The sequence below is a fragment of the Hemitrygon akajei genome, chromosome 22 (genome assembly GCF_048418815.1).
Source record: "Hemitrygon akajei chromosome 22, sHemAka1.3, whole genome shotgun sequence".
Taxonomy (NCBI): Eukaryota; Metazoa; Chordata; class Chondrichthyes; order Myliobatiformes; family Dasyatidae; genus Hemitrygon; species Hemitrygon akajei.
In genome coordinates, this window is record NC_133145.1 from 67,484,155 (window position 1) to 67,506,932 (window position 22,778).

Sequence of the window (22,778 nt, forward strand, 5' to 3'; positions counted from 1 at the left end):
GCCTCCTGTGTGGTGCACTATTACCTGGGGAGTGAGAGGGCCTCAGCTGTATCACCAGAACAAGCCTGTTCTCTCCCCTGAATTCAGGCCATTGTGTTTCCGCTGTTCTTGGGCAGCGAGCCAGCTCCATGTTGATGCTTATTTGACTATGTGAATTAGTTTGTTCAGTAAATTTCATTATGACTCCAGACACTAATGGCTCAGAGTTGCTCTTTTGAATTCAGCCGTATTTCAATATGCATTCAGCAGTGAGAAAGATATCAATTACAGCAGGATTTGCCATTCCTAGGTGACTTGGGCCATTGTGTTCAGGATGTGCTTTATCAACATTTATAATAACCCAAATAGTTCATAAGCCTCCTGGCACTTATCCTTGTAAATGGAACAAGTGCTACACCACTACCAAACACATCTTTCCCTCCCCCCCCCCTTCTGCTTTTTGCAGGGATCGCTCCCTACGCAACTCTCTTGTCCACTCGTCGTCCCCCCATCCCTTCCTACCGATCTCCCTCCTGGCACTTATCCTTGTAAATGGAACAATTGCTACACCTGCCCTTACATTTCCTCTCTCACCACCATTCAGGGCCCCAGATAGTCCTTCCAGGTTAGGCAACACTTCACCTGTGAGTCAGTTGGTGTGGTATACTGCATCCAGTGCTCCCGGTGTGGCCTTTTATATATTGGTGAGACATGATGCAGACTGGGAGACCGTTTCGCTGAACACCTACGCTCGGTCCGCCAGAAAAAGCAGGATCTCCCAGTGGCCACACATTTTAATTCCATGTCCCATTCCCATTCTGATATGTCTATCCATGGCCTCCTCTACTGTCAAAATAAATCCAAACTCAGGTTGGAGGAACAACACCTTATATACCGGCTGGGTAGCCTCCAACCTGATGGCATGAACATTGACTTCTCTAACTTCTGTTAATGCCCCTCCTCCCCTTCTTACCCCATCCCTGACATATTTAGTTGTTTGCCTGTTCTCCATCTCCCTCTGGTGCTTCCCCCCCACCTTTCTTTCTCCCGAGGCCTCCCGTCCCATGATCCTTTCCCTTCTCCAGCTCTGTATCACTTTCGCCAATCACCTTTCCAGCTCTTAGCTTCATCCCACCCCCTCCGGTCTTCTATCATTTCACATTTCCCCCTCCCCCCACTACTTTCAAATCTCTTACTATCTTTCCTTTCGGTCCTGACGAAGGGTCTCTGCCCGAAACGTCGACTGTGCTTCTATAGATGCTACCTGGCCTGCTGTGTTCCACCAGCATCTTGTGTGTGTTGTTGTTTGAATTTCCAGCATCTGCAGATTTCCTCGTGTTTGCTAGTTCATAAGCCCACCACAGAAGCTGGGCTGTTTAAAATCAATTACCGGTACTTAAATCTAGAGCAAAACCAGAACATCAGTAATGATGACCATAAAGCAATGAGGCCAATACACAAAATGCTGAAAGCAGCATGATTTCCTTAAGGTTTCCTTGCTTGACAAATATGTTGGAATTCTTTGAGGACATACCAGGCAGAATAGACAAAGACAGATGTTCAGAAGGCCTTTGACTGGGTGCTGCACCTGAGAATGCTTAACAAGATAAGAGCCCATGGTATTACAGGGAAGATACCAGCATGGATAAAGCATTGGCTGATTGGCAGGAGGCAAAGATAGGGAATAAAGGGGACTTTTTCCGGCTGGCTAACGGAGTTCTGCAGGAGTCGGTGTTGGGACTGCTTCTTCAATGATTTGTCAATGTTATCTGTCAATGATTTGGATGACAGAATTGATGGCTTTGCAGTCAAGTTTGTAGATGAAGTGAAGAGGGGTGGATGGGCAAGTAGTGTTGAGGAAGCACTTCAGCAGAAGCAGAAGGACTTCAACAGATTAGGAGATTGGGCAAAGAAGTGACAGGTGGAATAAAATGTAGGGAAGTGTATGGTTATGCACTTTGGGAGAAGGAATAAAGATGGAGACTATTTTCTAAGTGGGGAGAAAATTCAGAAATTGGGTGCAAAGGGACTTGGGAGACCTCGTGCAGGATTCCCTAGGGGTTAACTTGCAGGTTGAGTCTGTGGTGAGGAAGGAAAATGCAATGTTAGCATTCATTGCAAGAGGACTTGAATATAAAAGCAAGGATATAATGCTGAGACTTTATAATGCATTATTCAGGCCACACTTGGAGTATTGTGAGCAATTTCGGGGCCCCTTATCTTAGAAAGAATGTTCTGGCATTGGAGAGGGCCCAGAGGAGGTTCACGAGAATGGTCCTGGGATTGAAAGGATTAACATATGAGGAGTATTTAATGGCTCTGGGCCTGTACTAGCTGGAGTTTAGAAGAATGAGGGGGTACCTCATTGAATCCTATCAAATATTGAAAGGCCTAAATAGAGTGGGATGTGGAGGAGTCCTATGGTAGGGGAGTCTAGGACCAGAGGACACAGCCCCAGACTAGTAGGATGTTCCTTTAGATCAGAGATGAGGAGGAATTTCTTTAGCCAGAGGATGGTAAATCTGTGGAATTCATTGGCACAGATGGCTGTTGAGGCCAAATCATTGGGTATATTTAAAGTGGAGTTTGATAGGTTCTTGATTACTATGGGTGTCAAATGTTACAGGGAGAAGGTAGGGGAATTCATTTGAGAGGGATAATAAATCAGCCATGATTGAATGGCAGAGCACACTCAATGAGCTGAATGGCCTAATTTTGCTCCAATGTCTTCTGGTCCTATGGTCATATGCTAGAGGAACTCATCAGGTCAGGCAGCATCCATGGAAGGGAACAGACAGTTGATGCCTTTTGACAAAACCCTTCATTAGGACTCACTTCTGATTGACTGAGGTGCTTCCGGGGGAATCTGCCTTACTCACTTATATTGGTCTACCTGTGACTCCAGAACTCAGTGAATTAGTAGGATTTCAGCTGCAGTTAACTTGTGTTCAAGAGCCATTGGGGAAAGGATCATTGTCTGTTTCTGGATCCCGGTAATGAGTAAGGAGGTACCCAGTGGAATGTAGAGGGCAGTTTGTTGGGATGTGTTGGTGCTGCACTCTCGAATCTCCATATGAATGACAGGCTGGGTAAGCCCCTAGCATCAGAGAAGATTTGCCTCCAGTGAGTGCTGAATGAGCCCTTGTTCAGTGGGGACAGGATATCACTGTCTGTAGCATGCACACCCTGACCTGGGATCTGTAGTGTGCTCTATCCTGGCAGCAATATGAGGGCTAAGTACAGAAAGAAGGCCCTGTGAGATGAGCTGTGGAAATGGCATTTTGGGTGCCCAGTAACCACCCTATGACTGGCATTGAACACAGGCACCATGGAATTGGGCTAGTTGACCCAGCTGGTCCAAGGGTTAGGGTTCAAGCCTCCAAGGTTGAATTTTCTCTCTGCGTCTGGCTGCTGTGGAAAGGATGTCTAGTGCATGGTGTCTCCTAGCAAATCAGTGGAGTGTGCAGTGGCAGAATCTTCACTTGAAGATGTGTCAATGTGAGGACAATGTGGCGCAGGTTCTGAGGCTCTCCTGGAGGCTTGGGAGAGTGGAAAGTGCATTGATTAACTGGGTGATAAAGTCAGTGGCTAAAACTTGTAACTTTTCCAAGTGGTTAAACCTCTGATGACCAGATTTCAGTAGGAGTTAAATCACTGGTATCCTTGAGGAAGATTTTCTGTGGGAACCTCTGGGAGGTGTTATCCAGTGTTGAAATAAAGATAAAGGTTAGCTTTACTTGTCATGTGCATCAAAAAATGCAGTGAAATGCATCCTCTGCATCAATGGCCAACCCAGTATGACGAGTGTACTGGGGCAGCCTGCAAGAGTTACTACACTTTACACACCAACATAACATACCCACAAGTCACTAACCCTATGACTACGTCACACATCTTTGGAATGTGGGAGAAAACCAGAGCACCCAGAGGAAACCTATGCGGTCACAGGGAGAACATACAAAATCCTTACAGACCATAACAGGAATTAAATGCTGATTACTGGCACTGTTGGCTGTTATGCTAACTGTATTGCTACCATGTGCTGTCCAAAAAGTACTGACAGAGGTAGAATTCAAACCCAAGCCTCTGAAGAGGCTTGAGCCTGAACACAGCACCTTGGACTTCTCAGCCACGCTATCGACAATGCTGGTTATTTGATCACTGTGGCCAATGCTGGTTATTTGATCACTGTGGCCAATGCTGGTTATTTGATCACTATTGACAATGCTGGTTATTTGATCACTGTGGCCAATGCTGGTTATTTGATCACTATTGACAATGTTGGTTATTTGATCACTGTGGCCAATGCTGGTTATTTGACCACTATTAACAATGCTGGTTATTTGATCACTATTGACAATGTTGGTTATTTGATCACTGTGGCCAATGCTGGTTATTTGATCACTATTGACAATGCTGGTTATTTGATCACTGTGGCCAATGCTGGTTATTTGACCACTATTGACAATGCTGGTTATTTGATCACTATTGACAATGCTGGTTATTTGATCACTGTGGCCAATGCTGGTTATTTGACCACTATTGCCAACTGGAGATCATGGATCCACAGAACAATCCAACAAACAATGTTTGTAGTGAGATGCTGAAGATGTTCTATAGGTCAGTTGTGGAGAGCGCCCTCTTCTTTGTGGTGGCGTGTTGGGGAGGCAGCATTAAGAAGAGGGACGCCTCACGTCTTAATAAGCTGGTAAGGAAGGCGGGCTCTGTCGTGGGCAAAGTACTGGAGAGTATAACATCAGTAGCAGAGCGAAGGGCGCTGAGTAGGCTACGGTCAATCATGGAAAACCCTGAACATCCTCTACATAGCACCATCCAGAGACAGAGAAGCAGTTTCAGCGACAGGTTGCTATTGATGCAATGCTCCTCAGACAGGATGAAGAGATCAATACTCCCCAATGCCATTCGGCTTTACAATTCAACCGCCAGGAGTAAGATATGTTAAAGTGCCGGGGTTAGGACTCAATGTATTTAAGTAAACTACTTAAGAACTTTTTAAAAGCTATTTATTAATGCTTTTTGAGAGGGTGATTTTAGATGCATATCATATTTTTACTGAGTTAAGTATTGTATGTAATTAGTTTTGCTACAATAAGTGTATGGGACATTGGAAAAAATGTTGAATTTCCCCATGGGGATGAATAAAGTATCTATCTATCTATCTATCTATCTATCTAACTCCAGCCAAGCCTTGGTTGACTTCCTCCTTGAGGATAGATATAAAAACTTCCCTCAACTTTGAGCTTTAACCTGTGATCGAGACCAAGAACACACTAATCAAAGATAGCCAGCTTTGTGCCTGGCTGCCACCAGACAACAGTGGGATTACAGTATTCTGTAAATTCCCTCCGGGATACACTGTCAGCCTCCTGATCTATTTGGCTGGGCTCCTTGTGTGTTTCCAAGCACATGTGTGGGTAATAGGTGTAGCGATACCCTGTGAAGGTTTTTGAGGGTCTGGGCAAGAGCCTTTTCTCTAGTTGGGGATGGAGTGAGGCCAGTGATCTATATTCCATTCCTGATATGTTTTGATTATACAGTTTATGTCAATGATTTGTGGTAACTTACTTTTATTTATTGAGATGAAGCACAGAACAAACCCTTCTGGTCTTTTGAGCCATGCTGCCCAGCAGTCCCCCAATTTAACCCTAATCTAATCATGGGACAATTTACAATGATCAATTAACCTACCAACCAGTATGTCTTTGGGCTGTGGGAAGAAACCAGAGCACCTGGAGAAAATCTACGCAGTCACTGGGAGAATGTACAAACTCTTTACAGTTAGCGTCAGGAATTGAACCTGGGTCATCTGTACTGTAAAGCATTGTGCTAGCCACTATACTACCGTGCCACCCTTAGTTGGTACATAGGGTATTGTATCTCCATCTGAACTCCCTCAAGAAGGTTTGGATGAAAAAAGAACAGTAATTACAAAGAACTGAAGCCCCTGCATCTCGTGGTGTGGTCATTGCAACTCTCCTGTCCTTGGGAGGCTGGTAATTCTCCAGGTATTATTCCCTGCATACAGTTAATCAGTATGTCAGGCACTGTCCATTAAAGACAAACTGGGGATTCAAATGTGACTTATTGTATTTCTAATTCACAGTTTAAAGAACAGTTCAGCACTAGAAAAGCCATTCAGTCTGTCATGTTGTGCCAATCTTGTTGCCAGTTTATACAAAATGTCCTTCATATGTGTATCATCTATATCCCTCCATTTGCTTTATACTCGTGTGTTCATTTAGAAGCTCCTTTAATTCTACAGTAGTGTAGCAGTTACCATAATGTTTTACCATGCCAGCCATTGGAAGATTGGGGTCCAATTCCTGTCACTGTCTGTAAGGCGTTTGTACGTTGTCCCTGTGACTGTGTGGGTTTCCTCTGCAAGCTCTGGTTTCCTCTCACATTCCAAAAATGTATGGGTTAGTAAGTCGTGGGCATGCTGGCTTGGTACTGGAAGCATGGTGACACTTGCAGGCTTTCCCAGCCTATCTTCTGTCTGTTGTTTGTTGATGCAAAAAGTCACACTTCACTGTATGTTTCAACAAATCAGGCTAATCTTAAACCTTTCACTGCCTGCTTCTACAGCTACCCTAGGTAACCCCTTCCAGGCACCTCCCACTGCTTATATGTAAAAAATAACACTTGTTCCTGATGTCTTTAAACTCCCATTCCCTCCCCAAACATTAAAACATGATCTCTAGTGTTTGACATCTCTACCTATGGAAATTCTCCAGAGTCATAGAGACCCTGGACCTCAACAGGCCCTTTGGCCCATCTGGTCCATGCCAAAACCATTTAAGCTGTGTACTCCCACTGACCTGCACCAGGACCATAGCCCTCAATATCCCTCCACCTATCCAAACCGGTCTTAATCATAGAAATCGAGCTCGCATGACCTCTTGTGCTAGCAGCTCATTCCACACTCTCATGGCCCTCTCAGTGAAGAGATTTCCCCTCATGTTCCCTCCAAACTTCTCACCTTTCACCCTCAGGCCATAACCTCTGGTCCCATCCAACCTCAGTGGATAAATCCTGCTTGCATTTATAATTTTGTATACTTAAATCAAATATCCTCTCAATCTTCTATGTTCTAAAAATAGGTTACAGTCCTAACCTATCCAATCTTTCTTTATACCTCAGGTCCTCCAGACCCGGCAACATCCTTGTAAATTTTCTCTGCACTCTTTCAAACTTGGTTACATCTTTCCTGTAGGTAGGTGACCAAAACTAAACATGATACTCCAAATTAGGCCGCATCAACGTCTTATACAACTTCAAAATAACATTCCATTTTTTTGTACTCAATACATAGATTTAAGAAGACCAATGTGCCAAAACTTTCTTTATGACCCTAACTACCTGCAACGCTACTTTCAATTAATTATATCCCTGTATTCCCAGATCCCTTTGTCCTACCATTCACTGTGTAAGACCTGCCCTGGCTGGTCCTACCAAAGTGTAGAACTTTGTACATTTCTGCATTAAACTTCATCTGCCGTTTTTCAGTCAGTTGTTCCAACTGATGCAGATCCTTCTGCAAGCCATATTAGCCTTCCTCACTGTCCATTACACTCCCAATCTCAGTGTCATCCACAAATTTGCTAATCCAATTAACTACATTACCATCCAGATCATTGATATAGATGACAAACAACAAAGGATTCAGTACTGATCACTGCAGCACAGGACTAGCCACAGACCTCCAGTCAGAGAGGCAACCCACTGCTACCACTCTCTGGCTTGTCCCACAAAGCCTAAGTCTAATCCAATTTACTACCTCATCCTGAATGCCGAGCCACTGAACCTTCTTGACCAGCCTCCCTTGTGGGACCTTGTCAAATGCCTTACTAAGTTCCATGTAGATAATATTCACTTTCCTGGTAACTTCCTCAAGAAATGTTATAAGGTTGGTTATATGTGACCTACCATGCACAAAGCCATGCTGACTATCCTTAATCAGTCTATGTCTATCCAAATAATTATATATCCAGTCCCTTAGAATACCTTCCAATAACTTATGACAACTGATGTCAGATTCACCCATCTATAATTTCCTGGTTTCTGTTCAGAGCTTTGTTTAAACAGCAAAAGGAGCATTTTCTAAAGGAAAGATGATGCTACCATTGCTAACAAGAGAAGTCAAAGCCAAAGAGAGGGCATATAATAGAGCAAAGATTTGTGGGAAGTTATAGGATTGGGAAGTTTTTAAAAAACCAACGGAAGGCAACTACTAATGTCATTAAGCAGGTAAAGACGGAATATAAAAGTTAGCTATCCAATAATATTAAAGAAGATACCAGAAGTTTCTTTAGGTACGTAAAGTATAAAAGAGAAGCAAGTGTGAATGTCTGACTGCTGGAAAACAATGCTGCAGAGGTAGTAATGGGAGACAATGAATAAGTATTTTGTATTGGTCTTCACTATGGAAGATACTAGCTTTTGGTTCCAATTGTCAGGTGGCATGAAGTGTGTGAAGTTACCATAATTAGAGAGAAGTTTCTTGAGAAACTGAAAGGTCTAAAGGTAAATAAGTCACCTGGACCAGAAGGTGTACATGCCAGAGTTCTGAAACAGGTGGCTAAAGAGATTGTAGTAATGATCTTTCAAGAGTCACTAGATCCTGGAATGGTACCAGAAGACTGGAAAATTGCAAATGTCACACCACTCTTCAAGAAGGGAGAGAGGCAGAATAAAGGAACTATAGGCCAGTTAGACTGACCTCAGTGGTTGGAAAGATATTAGAGTTTATTATTAAGGATGAGGTCTCAGGATACTTGGAGGCACAGGATAAAATAGGCCATAGTCAGCATGGTTTCCTCAAGGGAAAAACTTCCTTGACTAATCTGTTGGAATTCTTTGAAGAAATAACAAGCAAGGCAAAGGAGAATCAGGTGATGTTGTGTACTTGGATTTTCAGAAGGCCTTTGACAAGATGCCACTCTTGAGGCTGCTTAACAAGCTATGAGCCCATGGCTTAACAGGAAAGATTCTAGCATGAATAAAGCATTGGGTGATTGGCATTGGCAGGAGGCAAAGAGTGGGAATAAAGGGAGCCTTTTCTGGTTGGCTGTCTGTGACTTTGGTGTTCCACAAGGATCTGGGTTGGGACTGATTCTTTTTATGTTATATGTCAATGATTTGGATGATGGAATTGATGGTTTTGTTGCAAAGTTTGCAGACGAAATGAAGCTAGGTGGAGGGGCAGGTAGGTTTGAGGACGTAGAGAGGCTGCAGGGATTAAGAGAATGGGCAAAGAAATGGCAGATGGAGTACAGTGTTGGGAAGTGTATGGTCATGCACTTTGGTAGAAGGAATGAAAGGGTTGACTATTTTCTACATAGAGAGAAAATACAAAAAAATAAGATGCAAAGGGACTCAGGAATCACTGTGCAGGATTTCCTAAAGGGTAATCTGCAGGTTGAATTTGTGGTGAGGAAGGCAAATGTAATGTTAGCTCTCATTTCAAGAAGACTAGAATATAAAAGCAAGGATATAATGTTGAGGCTTTATAAAGTGCTGGTGAGCATCACTTGAAGTACTGTGAGCAACTTGGGGCCTCTTATCTTAGAAAGGATGTGCTGAAACTGGGGAGGGTTCAAAGATGTTTTATGAAAATGATTCCAGGATTGAATGGCTTGTCATTCAAAAAGTGTCTCATGGCTCTGGGCCTGTATTCATTAGGGTTCACAAGAATGAGGGGTGACCTCATTGAAACCTATTGAATGGTGAAGGCTTTGATAGAGTGGATGTGGAGAGGATATTTCCTATGGTGGGAGTGTCTGAGACCAGAGGACACAGCCTCAGAAAGCTAATGTCCTGTGTTTTGAGTTCTAAATTGGGAGAGAGAAAGCTGATGTCTTGTGTTTTGAGTTCTAAATGGAGAGAGGGAATGCTAATGTTCTGTATTTTGAGTTCTAAATGGAGAGAAGGAAAGCTAATGTCCTGTGTAGGATGCTGAATCTTGGTGGTTGTTAGCAACAGAAAATAACAGTGAAACACTTTTGCCTGTGCCGTAAGAAAGCGGTGAGAATTACAGTCTGAGTGTCACTGCAGATGGGATGATGTCACCAGAAGACTACCTGGTGGTCTGTCCCCACTCCAACCACCACCTCACTGTGTGTTCATCTCTGTGTGAATCCAAACCATTTGACACAGAGCCTCGTGAGGAGATACTAAGACAGGAGACAAAAGCTGGAATAAAGGTGCTTGAATATTCCTTAACTTGTTTCTGATATGCTACTGACCAGTCTCTGTGCTCTCTCCTCTCGATTCTTCTTACAGGATCACAATGCTACTTTTCACACAAACAGCCCGGATCTGACGGCATGTTTCCACAACACTGTCCTGGTTTGGATTCCGTGTATTTTTCTCTGGCTGGCCTTCCCACTATACTTCCTGTATCTCCGACAGAGCAAACGAGGTTATATCAGAGTCACCGTACTCAACAGGGTCAAAACGGTAGGTGTGACTCATTTGGGAAGCCTGCTGCTACTACTGGGTTGCAAGTATCACGGGGAATAGGAGGCTAGAGGGCAGGAGTTCCAGTTCCTTCATTGCAAGCAGGGGATTAAAATAAATAAATCTGCAGTTTGTTGCAATTTTTTGCAGCTATGAGAAAAGAGCATGGCCTGGGTGGTGAGGATCTTTGATATTGAGATGTTGATTTTACAGCAAAATTTCATGTAGATGTGCTCAATGGATGGGAGGGCTTTGCCCATGATGTAGGGGGCCAAATCCACTACCTTTTGTAGGATTTTAGGATTTTCTGCTCAAAGGCATTAGTATTCCCATACCAGGCTGTAATACAGCCAGTCAGCGCACTCTCCACCCACATCTATAGAAGTTTCCTGATGATACCGTTTTTTGTTTTTTTAAATATTTTTTTATTAGTTTTTCTATACATTTTACAAATTAAAAACCCCAAATCCCAATGAGGAACATTAATACAGTGCAAAATTAAGCATACAATGACAATATGCTACAAAGGAAGAGAATTTGACAAAAAAAAGCACCTAAATTGAAGACAAGTAAACTTAGTATCCTCCCCAATCCCCACAACACAAAAAAAAAACAACAACTCCAGACCAACCACAACACAATATAGAGAGTATAAATCAGGACAATCAAACTCCCAGACTGTGAATACACTTAGCAACAGAGGATAATAATGCCTACTACCAGAAAAAAAAAGGGAGCTGAAAGCAAGGGACCGAAAAGAAAAAAAAAACCCCAGTCAAGAGGAAGGTTATGAAAGTACTCGATAAAAGGTCCCCAGACCTTATGGAACTTTAGATCCGAATTAAGAACTGAATAATGAATTTTTTCGAGGTCCAAGCAGGCCATAATGTCATTAAGCCATTGAGCATGAGTGGGCGGGGCAACATCTCTCCATCTAAGGAGGATCAAGCGTCTAGCCAGGAGAGAGGCAAAGGATAATATTCGGCATTTGGTCAGACTCAGACGTAGATCTGTCTCGCCCCAGAAACCGAACAAAGCAATTAAGGGGTTTGGTTCTAGGTGCTGATTCAGAATACACGATAACGTAGTGAAGACATCATTCCAAAATTTCTCCAAGCTAGGACAGAACCAGTACATATGGATGAGAGAGGCCACGCCCCTCTTGCATTTATCACAGAGCGGACTAATATTAGGGTAGAATCGAGATAGTTTAGATTTAGACATATGGGCTCTATGAACAATCTTAAACTGTAAAAGGCAATGGCGAGCACAAAGAGAAGTTGAGTTAACCGATTTGAGAATCGAGTCCCAGCTCTCATCGGATAAAGAGGTATTTAAATCCTGCTCCCAGGCCATTTTAATTTTATCCACAGGGGCCCGTCGTAAGGCTGCTAATTTATCTCGAATAATTGATATTAAACCTTTACCTAGTGGATTAATGGAAAGAAATAAGTCCATAGCATTTTTCGCAGGCATTTCAGGAAAGTTTGGAATTAAAGGAGCAATAAAGTGTCTAATTTGGAGATATCTAAAAAAATGAGCATTGGGCAGATTGAACTTAACAGAGAGCTGCTGAAAAGAAGCGAAGCGATTATCAATGAAAAGATCTTCAAAATGTCTAACGCCCTTCCTATACCAAACATGGAATGCTGAATTGTACGTAGTAGGTAAAAAAAGGTGATTATGTGCGACAGGGCTGGAAACAGAAAAACCATGGAAACCATAGCATTTCCTAAACTGAGCCCATATACGCAAAGTGTGTCTAACAAGAGGTTTAGCTATTAATCTGGACAGACTAGTAGGGAGTGCAGAGCCAAGAAGTGCAGAGATAGATAATTCTTTAGTGGAGCTCAACTCCATTGCCACCCAATTAGGGCACTCGGGTTGGCCATGGAAGAAAGACCAAAAGGTAGCACAGCGTATATTAGCTGCCCAATAATATAAACAAAAGTTAGGTAAAGCCATGCCACCCTCTTTTTTAGATTTTTGGAGATGGATTTTATTAATTCTAGAGCGCTTATTCTTCCACAGATATGACAAAATAATAGAGTCTAAGGAATCAAAAAAAGATTTAGGAATAAAAATTGGGATAGATTGAAATAAGTATAAAAATTTGGGGAGAACATACATTTTAACAACATTAATACGACCTACCAAAGACATAGATAGAGGTGACCATTGTACCAGACTCTGTTTTATAGTATATGAAAGATTGGCAAAGTTTTCACGAAAGAGATCTTTAAACTTCCTTGTGACTGTAATTCCAAGATAAGTGATGATACCGTTTTTGATGACAGGCCTCCATATTTCACTGTGCATATGACAAATAAAGCTAATCTTTATACCTCCATTTGATCACCCCGCACTCTCCTTTGCTCCAGTGAAAACTGTCCCAAGCTGCTCAACCTCTCTCCACAGCACAGTCCCTCAGGTCCCAGTAATAGTATTGGAATGCACTGAGGTTTACAGCTCATCTTTTGTGAAACTTCATTCTGGCACAAAGCCAATCTGGACAATGTTTATTCAAAGCCAGTAAATGAATGGCTGATCAATTAGTTTCCTGGGCAGCTCAGGTATCAGAGAAAGCAACGGAGATGGGTCAGAGCTGCCGTCCTTCCATTGGCTGTTCCTCTTGCCCAGTTTGAAAATCTGGGCAGAGAAATGGGTGATGGAGTTTAATCCTGGAGAGCCAGCAGTGAATCACTTTGGGAGATCAGATGTAAAGAGTAAGTGTCAGAACTCTTAGAAATGTTGAAGTACAGTATATACAAAAGGATCTTGGGTTGCAAGTGCATAACTTCCTGAAAGTGGCAGAATGGTATACAGCATACTTGCCTTCACTGGTCGGGACATTTACGTAATAAAATCTGGAAGTCCTGTAACCTTAGTCCTGTAACCCAAGGATACATTGGGAGAATTAATTGCAGTTCTGGTCACACCTGTAGAAAAGAGGTGGAGGATTTGGAGTGGATACAGAAGTGGTTTACAAGGATATTTGCCTGGTTTGGGATGTGTTAGCTATAGTGAGAATGCTGTTCAAGACCATCACTACACGCGCTAACCAGAGGCCATGGATGACCGCGGAGGTGCGTGCGCTGCTGAGGACCCGTGACTCGGCCTTCAGAGCAGGCGACAAGGCAGCCCTAACAACAGCGAGGGCCAAACTGTCCTGGGCCATCAGAGAGGCAAAGCGTGCACACGCCCAGCGAATCCACAGTTACTTCCAGGACAGCGGTGATATGCAGCGCATGTGGAAGGGCATTCAGGACATCACCAACTACAGGACAACATCACCTGACTGTGCGGGTGATGCCTCCCTCCCAGATGTGCTGAACAACTTCTATGCTCGTTTTGAGGTGGAAAGTGACATGGCGGTGAGGAAGTCCACCCCTCCTCCAAATGACCAGGTGCATTTTCTCACCATTGCTGATGTGAGGAGAACCCTGTGCAGGGTCAACTCACGGAAGGCTGCTGGACCAGACAATATTCCTGGCAGAGTGCTTAGAGGATGTGCAGACCAGCTAGCAGATGTACTCACTGACATCTTCAACATCTCCCTGAGCAGCACCATTGTTCCAATGTGCTTCAAGGCCGCCACCATCGTCCCTGTGCCGAAGAAGTCTTCAGTGTCCTGCCTCAATGACTACTGTCCCGTTGCACTCATTTCCATCATCATGAAGTGTTGAGAGGCTCGTCATGAGGCACATCAAGACCCTGCTGCCCCCCTCACTGGACCCCCTGCAGTTTGCGTACCGTCCCAACCGTTCAACAGACAACGCCATTGCCATCACTCTCCACCTGGCCCTAACCCACCTGGACAAAAAAGACACATACGTTCAAATGCTGTTCATAGACTTCAGTTCAGCATTCAACACAATCATCCCTCAGAAACTGATTGGAAAGCTGAGCCTACTGGGCCTGAACACCTCCCTCTGCAACTGGTTACTAGACTTCCTGACTGGGAGATCTCAGTCAGTCCGGATCGGGAGCAGCATCTCCAACACCATCACACTGAGCACAGGGGCCCCCCAGGGCTGTGTGCTCAGTCCACTGCTGATGACCCATGACTGTGCTGCAACACATAGCTCGAACCACATCATCAAGTTCAAAGATGACATGACTGTGGTGGGTCTCATCAGCAAGAACGACGAAATCAGCATACAGATGGGAGGTGTAGCGGCTAACGGACTGGTGCAGAGCCACAACCTGTCTCTGAATGTGAACAAAACAAGAAAGATGGTTGTTGACTTCAGGAGGGCACGGAGCGACCACTCTCCACTGAACATCGACGGTTCCTTGGTAGAGATCATTAAGAACACCAAATTTATTGGTGTTCACCTGGCGGAGAATCTCACCTGGTCCCTCAACACCAGCTCCATAGCAAAGAAAGCCCAGCAGCGTCTCTACTTTCTGAGAAGGCTGAGGAAAGTCCATCTCCCACCCCCATCCTCACCACATTCTACAAAGGTTGTATTGAGAGCATCCTGAGCAGCTGCATCACTGCCTGGTTTTGAAATTGCACCATCTTGGATTGCAAGACCCTGCAGTGGATAGTGAGGTAATCTGAGAAGATCATCGGGGTCTCTCTTCCTGCCATTACAGACAGCATCCGCTACACACGCATCTGCAAAGCAAACAGCATTATGAAGGTCCCCATGCACCCCTCATACAAACTCTTCTCCCTCCTACTATCTGGGAAAAGGCACCAAAGCATTCGGGCTCTCACGACCAGACTATGTAACAGTTTCTTCCCCCAAGCCATCAGACTCCTCAATACCCAGAGCCTGGACTGACACCAACCTACTGCCCTCTACAGTGCCTATTGTCTTGTTTATTTATTGTAACACCTGCACTGTTTTGTGCACTTTATGCAGTCCTGGGTAGGTCTGTAGTCTAGTGTAGTTTTTTCTGTGTTGTTTTTACGTAGTTTAGTGTAGTTTTTGTACTGTTTCATGTCACACAGTGGTCCTGAAAAACATTGTCTCATTTTTTCTGTGTACTATACCAGCAGTTATGGTTGAAATGACAATAAAAAGTGACTTGACTTGAGGTTGGACAAACTCAGGACAAACTTTTCTCTACAGCTTTGGAGGCTTAGAAGTATATAAAAATTGAAGGGTAAAGACAGAATCGACAGAGGTTTTATCCCTGGGTGGAAATGTCCAGTAGGAGAGGTTCAGGGCGAAAGGGAGAAAGCTTAAGGGAGAGTTACTAGGATTTTCTTTGCCTGGAAGGTGCTGCAGAGGCAGTTGATAGAAGCATATTTCAGCAAGCAAGTTTATTTGTATAGCACTTTTCAAGCACAAGGCAGTTCAAAGTGCTTTACATAGAACAAGATATAAAAAACATTAAATTTCAGTCAATATAAGAGAATAAAATCACACAAAAATAGAAGTTACATTACAGAGGATTCTAACTAAAAGTTATAGCAAAAATAAAAGTTTTAAGCCTCAACTTAAAAGAGCTTAAAGTTGGAGCAGACTTCAGATTCTCTAAAAGGTTATTCCAAATATGTGGAGAATAGTATTTAACAGCTGCTTCACCATGTTTAGTTTTGACCCTGGGGATGGTAAGTAGATCCGCTCCTGACGACCTGAGAGCTGGGGAAGGTTCATAAAGCAGCAAGAGATCACAGAGGTATTTTAGCCCAACACCATTCAGTGCTTTATAAACCAGCTTTATAAAGTCCTCTGATGGACAGGGAGCCAGTGTAGTGATCTGAGAACTGGGGTGATACATTCTGCGTTTTTGGTCTTAGTGAAGACTCTAGCAGCGTTCTGAATGAGCTGCAGCTGTCTGAGTGGTTTTTACAGAGACCTGCGAAAATGCCATTACAGTAGTCAAGCCTGCTAAAAATCACTGCACAGATGAGTTTTCCTTGATTTTGTTGAGACATAAGCCCTTTAACTCTCAATATATTTTTAAGATGGTAGTGGCCTGACTTTGTAATTGTCTGAAAGTGGCAGTTAAAATTTAAATCGGGAGTCCATCACAATACCAAGGTTTCTGGCTTGGTTTGTGGGCTATAATGACAGGGATTCTAAGTGAGCACTGACTTTTAATTGTTCTTTTTTGGCACCAGTTTTCAGTTTTCTCTTTGTTTAACTGGAGGAAATTTTGGCTCATCTAATCAGTGATTTGTTCAATACAGTTTTTTAGTGATTGTATGGGACCGTAGTTACTTGTTAAGATAAATCTGAGTGGCATCGGTAAGATTAATTAAAGATATTTTGTTGCCTTCCAATGCTTTAAGGAACATTTAGATGGACATGGGAGCAGGCAGAGGATAGAAATATTGCAGAGCATGTGCAGGCTAATGTGATTAGTTAGATTGGCATCATGATCAGTACAGACATAATGGGCTATAGTGCCTGTCACAGCTCAGTATTGTTCTATGTAAAGCACCCACAGCCTCTGTATAGGTGTGGAGCTGCTCTTGGCACTAACTTGGAAAGGTTGTTGTAGTGGGTGCAGGTGCTAGAAGAAGGTACAAGGTAAGAAGTGGTTATGGCAAGCTGATGCCTGGATTTGTAAATTCAGTTTCTCCCGGAGACTGCTCTGCTATTGGCCTGTTCAGTGTACCAAGGCCAAGTTATTCTGATAAGAGCACCAGTTTTGTTTATACTCTCAAGGGCTCAATTCTCTTTTCCAGGAGGCAAGCCAATCATTAATAGACTTAAGTGAATGAAACAAGTATGCAGTAATTGATGTATGTTTACAAGGAACTATTTCTTCAACTATTAACGATACTCCAACTGGTTAACGATCCACAAACGGTCTCGCTAACCACTACACTACCGTGACTATATCAGTGGAATAGCCGAATAATGTCACACTAACCACTACACTACTGGGACTGTATCAGTGTGTTGAGTTGTATTTATCTCTCACTGTATGTCCATTTTGTTCCTGGTTCCTTCTCCTGCAGGTTCTGGGGCTTCTTTTGTGGATTATCAGTTGGTTGGATCTCTTCTATGCTGTCCACGAAATGGTGAACCAAAAAGGATGGGTCCTAGCATATTTCATCAGTCCTCTGCTGCTGGGAGTCACAATGGTGAGCAAATTGCCTTCACAGAATGTTCACCGCAGGAGAGGCAACCATTCAGTCTGTCAGGGTCATATTGGTTTTTTGCAAGGGACCACCCAGTTAGCCCTGCTCCCCGTCCTCTGCCCCAGAGCCTTTCGATTTCTTTCCCTTCCTGTACTCAGCCTACTCCTTTGACAGCTCATGCCATGTGTCCCTAACCCTGCCCACTTCCTTTGTTTTCCAGGTGTCACTTTTGCCAGTTAATTTCAGTTCTTAATCCCTCCATGGTGAGAGTTTTCTCTCCACCTGCTCGGTCTATCCTCACCACGGTTTCAAATGCCATCAGACACAGGAGCAGAATTAGGCAATTCCATCACGGCTGATTTATTATTCCTCTCACCCAACCTCCTGCCTTCTCCCATAACATTTGCCAGCCTTACTACCAAGAAACTATCAACCTCTGCTTTAAATATACACAGTGACTTAGCTCCCATGCTGTCTGTAGCAATGAGTTCCTCAGATTCACTGCCCTTTGGCTAAAGAAATTCCACCTCATCTCTGTTCTAAACGGATGCCCCTCGATTCTGAGGTTGTGCCGTCCAGTTCTAGTCTCCCCCACTGTAGAAACTCTGGGATTCCCTCTGTTCCAAAAAGAGCAACCTCAGCACTCTCTCAACATATATTACCCAAAATGCACTACTCAGGCCTATGATACTCTAGATGTGGCCAAACTGATTTTTGTAAAGGTTTACCCTGAAGTCTTCACCCTTGTAATCTTAGCTTTTGTTTACAAAGCCCATATTCTCCCCTGGCACTGCCAACTCCATGAACTTTGTGCACAAACACTCGAATCTCTCTGTTCTTTAGACCAACCTCCAGTGTCGCCTCTTCTCATTCTTCGACCAAATATAACATCTTTGTGTATATCATCTTCTCATCATTGCCATATAGTCATTTTAAAGTCCCTGTCTGTATCTCCCTGAAATATGTTATTGTCATTGATTGATGGGGCTGGGCCTTTACTCCCTCAGTAGAGTGCATGTGGAGAGGATGTTTCCTATGGTAGGGGAATCTAGGACCAGAGGGCACAGCCTCAGAATAAAGAGACATCCATTTAGAATGGAGATGAGGAGGATGAGAGTGGTGAATCAGTGGAATTTGTTGCCATAGGCAGCTGTGGAGGCCAAGTCATTGGGTATATTTAAGGCAGCGATTGATATATTCTTGATTAGTCAGGGCATGAAGGGATAGAGGGAGATGGCAGGAGATTGGGGCTAAGAGGAAAATGAATCAGCCATGATGAAACTGCAGAGCAGACTCGATGGGCCAAATGGCCTAATTCTGCTCCTATATCTTATAGTCTTGTGGTCATCAGTCCTGAAGACATAATGATTATATGTCTTCATTATATATAAACGTGGATTATATATCCACGTTTACCACATTAACTAATTTTCCCTCATCCATTCATAGTTACTTCTTCAAAATACTCTGTCAAGTTGGTTAGACATACTTTGTCTTTAACAAATCCACACTGGCTTTCACTGTCAATCCTCAATTGTGCAGATGACTGCTAATTCCAATCTATGTGGATGCTTCCTCAAGAATTTTATATTCTCCTGTTCTATCCACCTGAGGATATCCATTCCTTTCCTAACCCATTGAAAACATGTGCTGAATAATGAGACTGTAATTCTGCAATGGGATTTAGATTGAGTGAGAGAGCAAAAGCCCACCCAATGGAGTATAATGTGGAGAAATATGAGCCCATGCACTTCAATAAGAAAAATCAAAAGGCAGATTATTATCTAAATGGAGAGAGGCTGCAAATGAGTGAAGTATAGGATGTATGAATAGATGTTATAGAATGAGTGAGGTATAGCATAGATCTACGAGCATAATTGGGAAATTTGGCCTATCAAGTCTGGTCCGCCATTCCATCATGGCTGATTTATTATCCATCTCAACCCCATTCTGTTGTCTTCTCCCTGTAACCTTTGAGGCCCTGATTAATCGATTACCTATCTAACTCTGCCTTAAGTATATCCAATGACTTGGCCTGCACAGCTGTCTGTAGCAATGAATTTGACAGTTTCACCACCCTCTGGCTAAAGAAATTTTCCCCATCTCTGTTCTAAATGGACGTCCCTCAATTCTGAGGCTGTGCTCTCTGGTTTTAGGCTCCCCTACTATAGGAAACATCCTCTCCACAGCTACTCTATCCAGGCCTTTCAATATTCAATAGGTTTCAATGAGATTCCCCTCCCATTCTTCTAAACTCTAGCAAGTACAGGCCCAGAGACATCAAAAGCTTCTCATATGTTAACCCTTTAATTTCTGTGATAATTCTCTTGAATCTCCTCTGGATCCTCTCCAATGCCAGCACATCCTTTCTTAGATAAGGGGCCCAAAACTGCTCACAATACTCCAGGTGTGGTCTGACCAATGCCTTATAAAGCCTCAGCATTATATCCTTGCTTTTATATTCTAGTCCTTTTGAAATGAATGTTAACATTGCATTTGCCTTCCTTACAGCTGACTCAGACTGCAAGTTAGCCTTTAGGGAATACTGTGCAAGGACTCCCAAGCTGCTTTGCAACTCTGATTTTTGAATTTGGTTGACGTACAAGGTGCATGAATAGATGGGTACTGCAGATGACTGAATTACAGAATGTACGAATAGATGTTGTAGTGCATGAATCATAATCAGCAGGCATGCCCAACGTGTAGTTATACAGAGTGCTGGTGAGGCCTTAGCTGGAAAACTCTATAGTTCTTAGTCCCCTGATCTTAGAACAAAATTCAGTAGTGTTTTGGCAGTCCAAAGGTGATTCTCCAGGTTAATTGCTGGGATGATAAGGTTATCCTATCAAGGGAGACTAAATAGTTTGGACCTGTATATCTTGGAGTTTAGAACATATATGTCAAACTCAAGGCCCGCGGGCCAGATCCGGCCTGCGGTGGAATTATCTTTGGCCCGTGAGATAATATCTAATTACTATTAAAGCTGGCCCCAGTAATCGAAGCGCCTATGGCGTATGATATGGCTAATGCTGAGTTTATTCAGGTACCAGGTTTTCAGGGTTTTTAGTGTTTATTCGGCAGTCTTGCTCGGCAGTCTTCTTCATAAGAAACGGAATTTGTAAAGTGAAACACTTTGTAGTTATAGCAGAGACTGAGACACATGAGAGAAGGCTGAAAAAACGGAGGCAACGAAAGCTGCGTTCGCACGCGTCCGACTGATCCGGCCCGCATGAAGCTGCATTTTGCTCAATCCGGCCCGTGACCTAAAATGAGTTTGACACCCCTGGTTTAGAAGAATGAGGGGTGACTCTATTCAAATATAAAAGACCCTAAGAGGGGCTTGAGAGGGCAAAAATGTTGAACAGGAATAAACAATTGACGTTTCAGGCTGATACCTATCAACGGGGTCTGATGAAGGTACTTGGCCCAAAATGTTGACTGCTTATTACAGTCTGAGGGTAAGTGTTAAGATGTTTTATAGTGGGAGAGTCATGTACAAGGGGACATAACTAGAAGCTAAGGGGCTAGCCACTTAAAATGTATACATTTCTTCTGACAGAGGGTGGTGAATCTCTGGAATTCTTGCCCAGTAAGTGGAAGAAACTAAGATCATTTATAGAACCACAGAACCATAGAACATTATGCAACAGAAACAGGCCTTTTGGCCCTTCTTGGCTGTGCTGAACCATTTTTCTGCCTAGTCCCACTGACCTGCACCTGGACCATATCCCTCCATACACCTCTCATCCATGTACCTGTCCAAGTTTTTCTTAAATGTTAAAAGTAAGCCCTCATTTACCACTTCATCTGGCAGCTCATTCCACACTCCCACCACTCTCTGTGTGAAGAAGCCCCCACTAATGTTCCCCTTAAACTTTTCCCCCTTCACCCTTAACCCATGTCCTCTGGTTCTTTTCTCCCCCAGCCTCAGTGGAAAAAGCCTGCTTGCATTCACTCTATCTATATCCATCATAATTTTATATATCTCTATCAAATCTCCCCTCATTCTTCTATGCTCCAGAGAATAAAGTCCTAACCTATTCAACCTTTCTCTGTAACTCAGTTTCTCAAGTCCCGGCAACATCCTTGTAAACCTTCTCTGCACTCTTTCAACCTTATTAACATCCTTCCTGTAATTTGGTGACCAAAACTGCTCACAATACTCCAAATTCGGCCTCACCAATGCCTTATACAACCTCACCATAACATTCCATGGTGTATTATGATGTACTTGACCTGGAAAAGAACACACAAGAAAGCAGGACCAGGCCCTTCCAATCTGCCTCGCATTTAATATGATCAAGGCTGCTCCTCTATTGTGCCATTTCTACACACCCCTGCATTCCTCAATCAATCTGGGAGGGATTCAGGTATTCCTAACGGGCCTTGAAGTGACCCAGAATGAGGTCCTCCTGCAGAGTACTGCGATGTCAGCGCTGGCGGTGGAGTGAGGTAGTGGCGTCCATTTTAATGCACCTCTTTGTTGTCACTTCAGTTACTTGCAACATTTCTGATCCAGTACGAGAGGCTGCGAGGAATCCAGTCCTCTGGAGTTCTCCTCCTCTTCTGGCTCATCACACTGGTTTCTGCCATATTGACGTTCCGCTCAAAGATCCTGACAGCGTGGCGTGAGGTGAGTGGGAGGTTACGAGGTGGGCACAGGTACTCGTTGCTCAGGATGCAGGACTATGAACATCAGATGAGATAACCGTAACTTGTGGAGGAGTGAGGTGTTGAGGGCACAAGGGGCAAATGGACCTGACAACTCACCCTCTCTGACAAATGGCATCCATCATTAAGCACCCTCACTACCCAGAACAAGATCTCTTCCTAATACTGTCATCAGAGAGGAGGTAAAGGAGCTTAAAGACCCACACTTAATATTTTTCAGGAACAGTTTTGTCACTTCCACATCAGATTTCTGAACAGTCCATGAATACAAACTCACTATTTTGCTCTCTTTTTGCACTACTTATTTAATTTCAGAAAGGCAGCATCCATCATAAGGACCCCCACCACACACAGGAGATGCCCTTAGAGAGGAGGTATGGGAGCCTAAAGACACACACTCAATGTTTTAGGAACATTTTCTTCCTAGAATGAGCACATGAACATTACCTCACTATTTTGTTTGCTCTCTTTTTGCTCTGCTTATTTCAATTCAAGATCATTTAATGTCATTTCCTATACACAAGTGTAAGGAAAATGAAATAATTGTTATTCCGGATCCAATGCAGCACAAAAAAAAACACACAAAAGACACAATAAT

The 22,778-nt window shown here is 43.3% G+C and overlaps 1 protein-coding gene across 1 annotated transcript in view; it reads left to right on the top strand.

The window, feature by feature from the left end:
- The window catches only part of LOC140714856 (ATP-binding cassette sub-family C member 3-like), a 188,134-nt gene that overhangs the window by 72,900 nt on the left and 92,456 nt on the right, over nucleotides 1-22,778 (top strand). Inside the window, exons 2-4 of the mRNA XM_073026539.1 lie at nucleotides 10,282-10,458; nucleotides 17,387-17,512; nucleotides 22,005-22,142. Of these exons, the coding sequence (XP_072882640.1) occupies nucleotides 10,282-10,458; nucleotides 17,387-17,512; nucleotides 22,005-22,142 (441 nt within the window). The remainder of the gene's footprint in view (nucleotides 1-10,281; nucleotides 10,459-17,386; nucleotides 17,513-22,004; nucleotides 22,143-22,778) is intronic.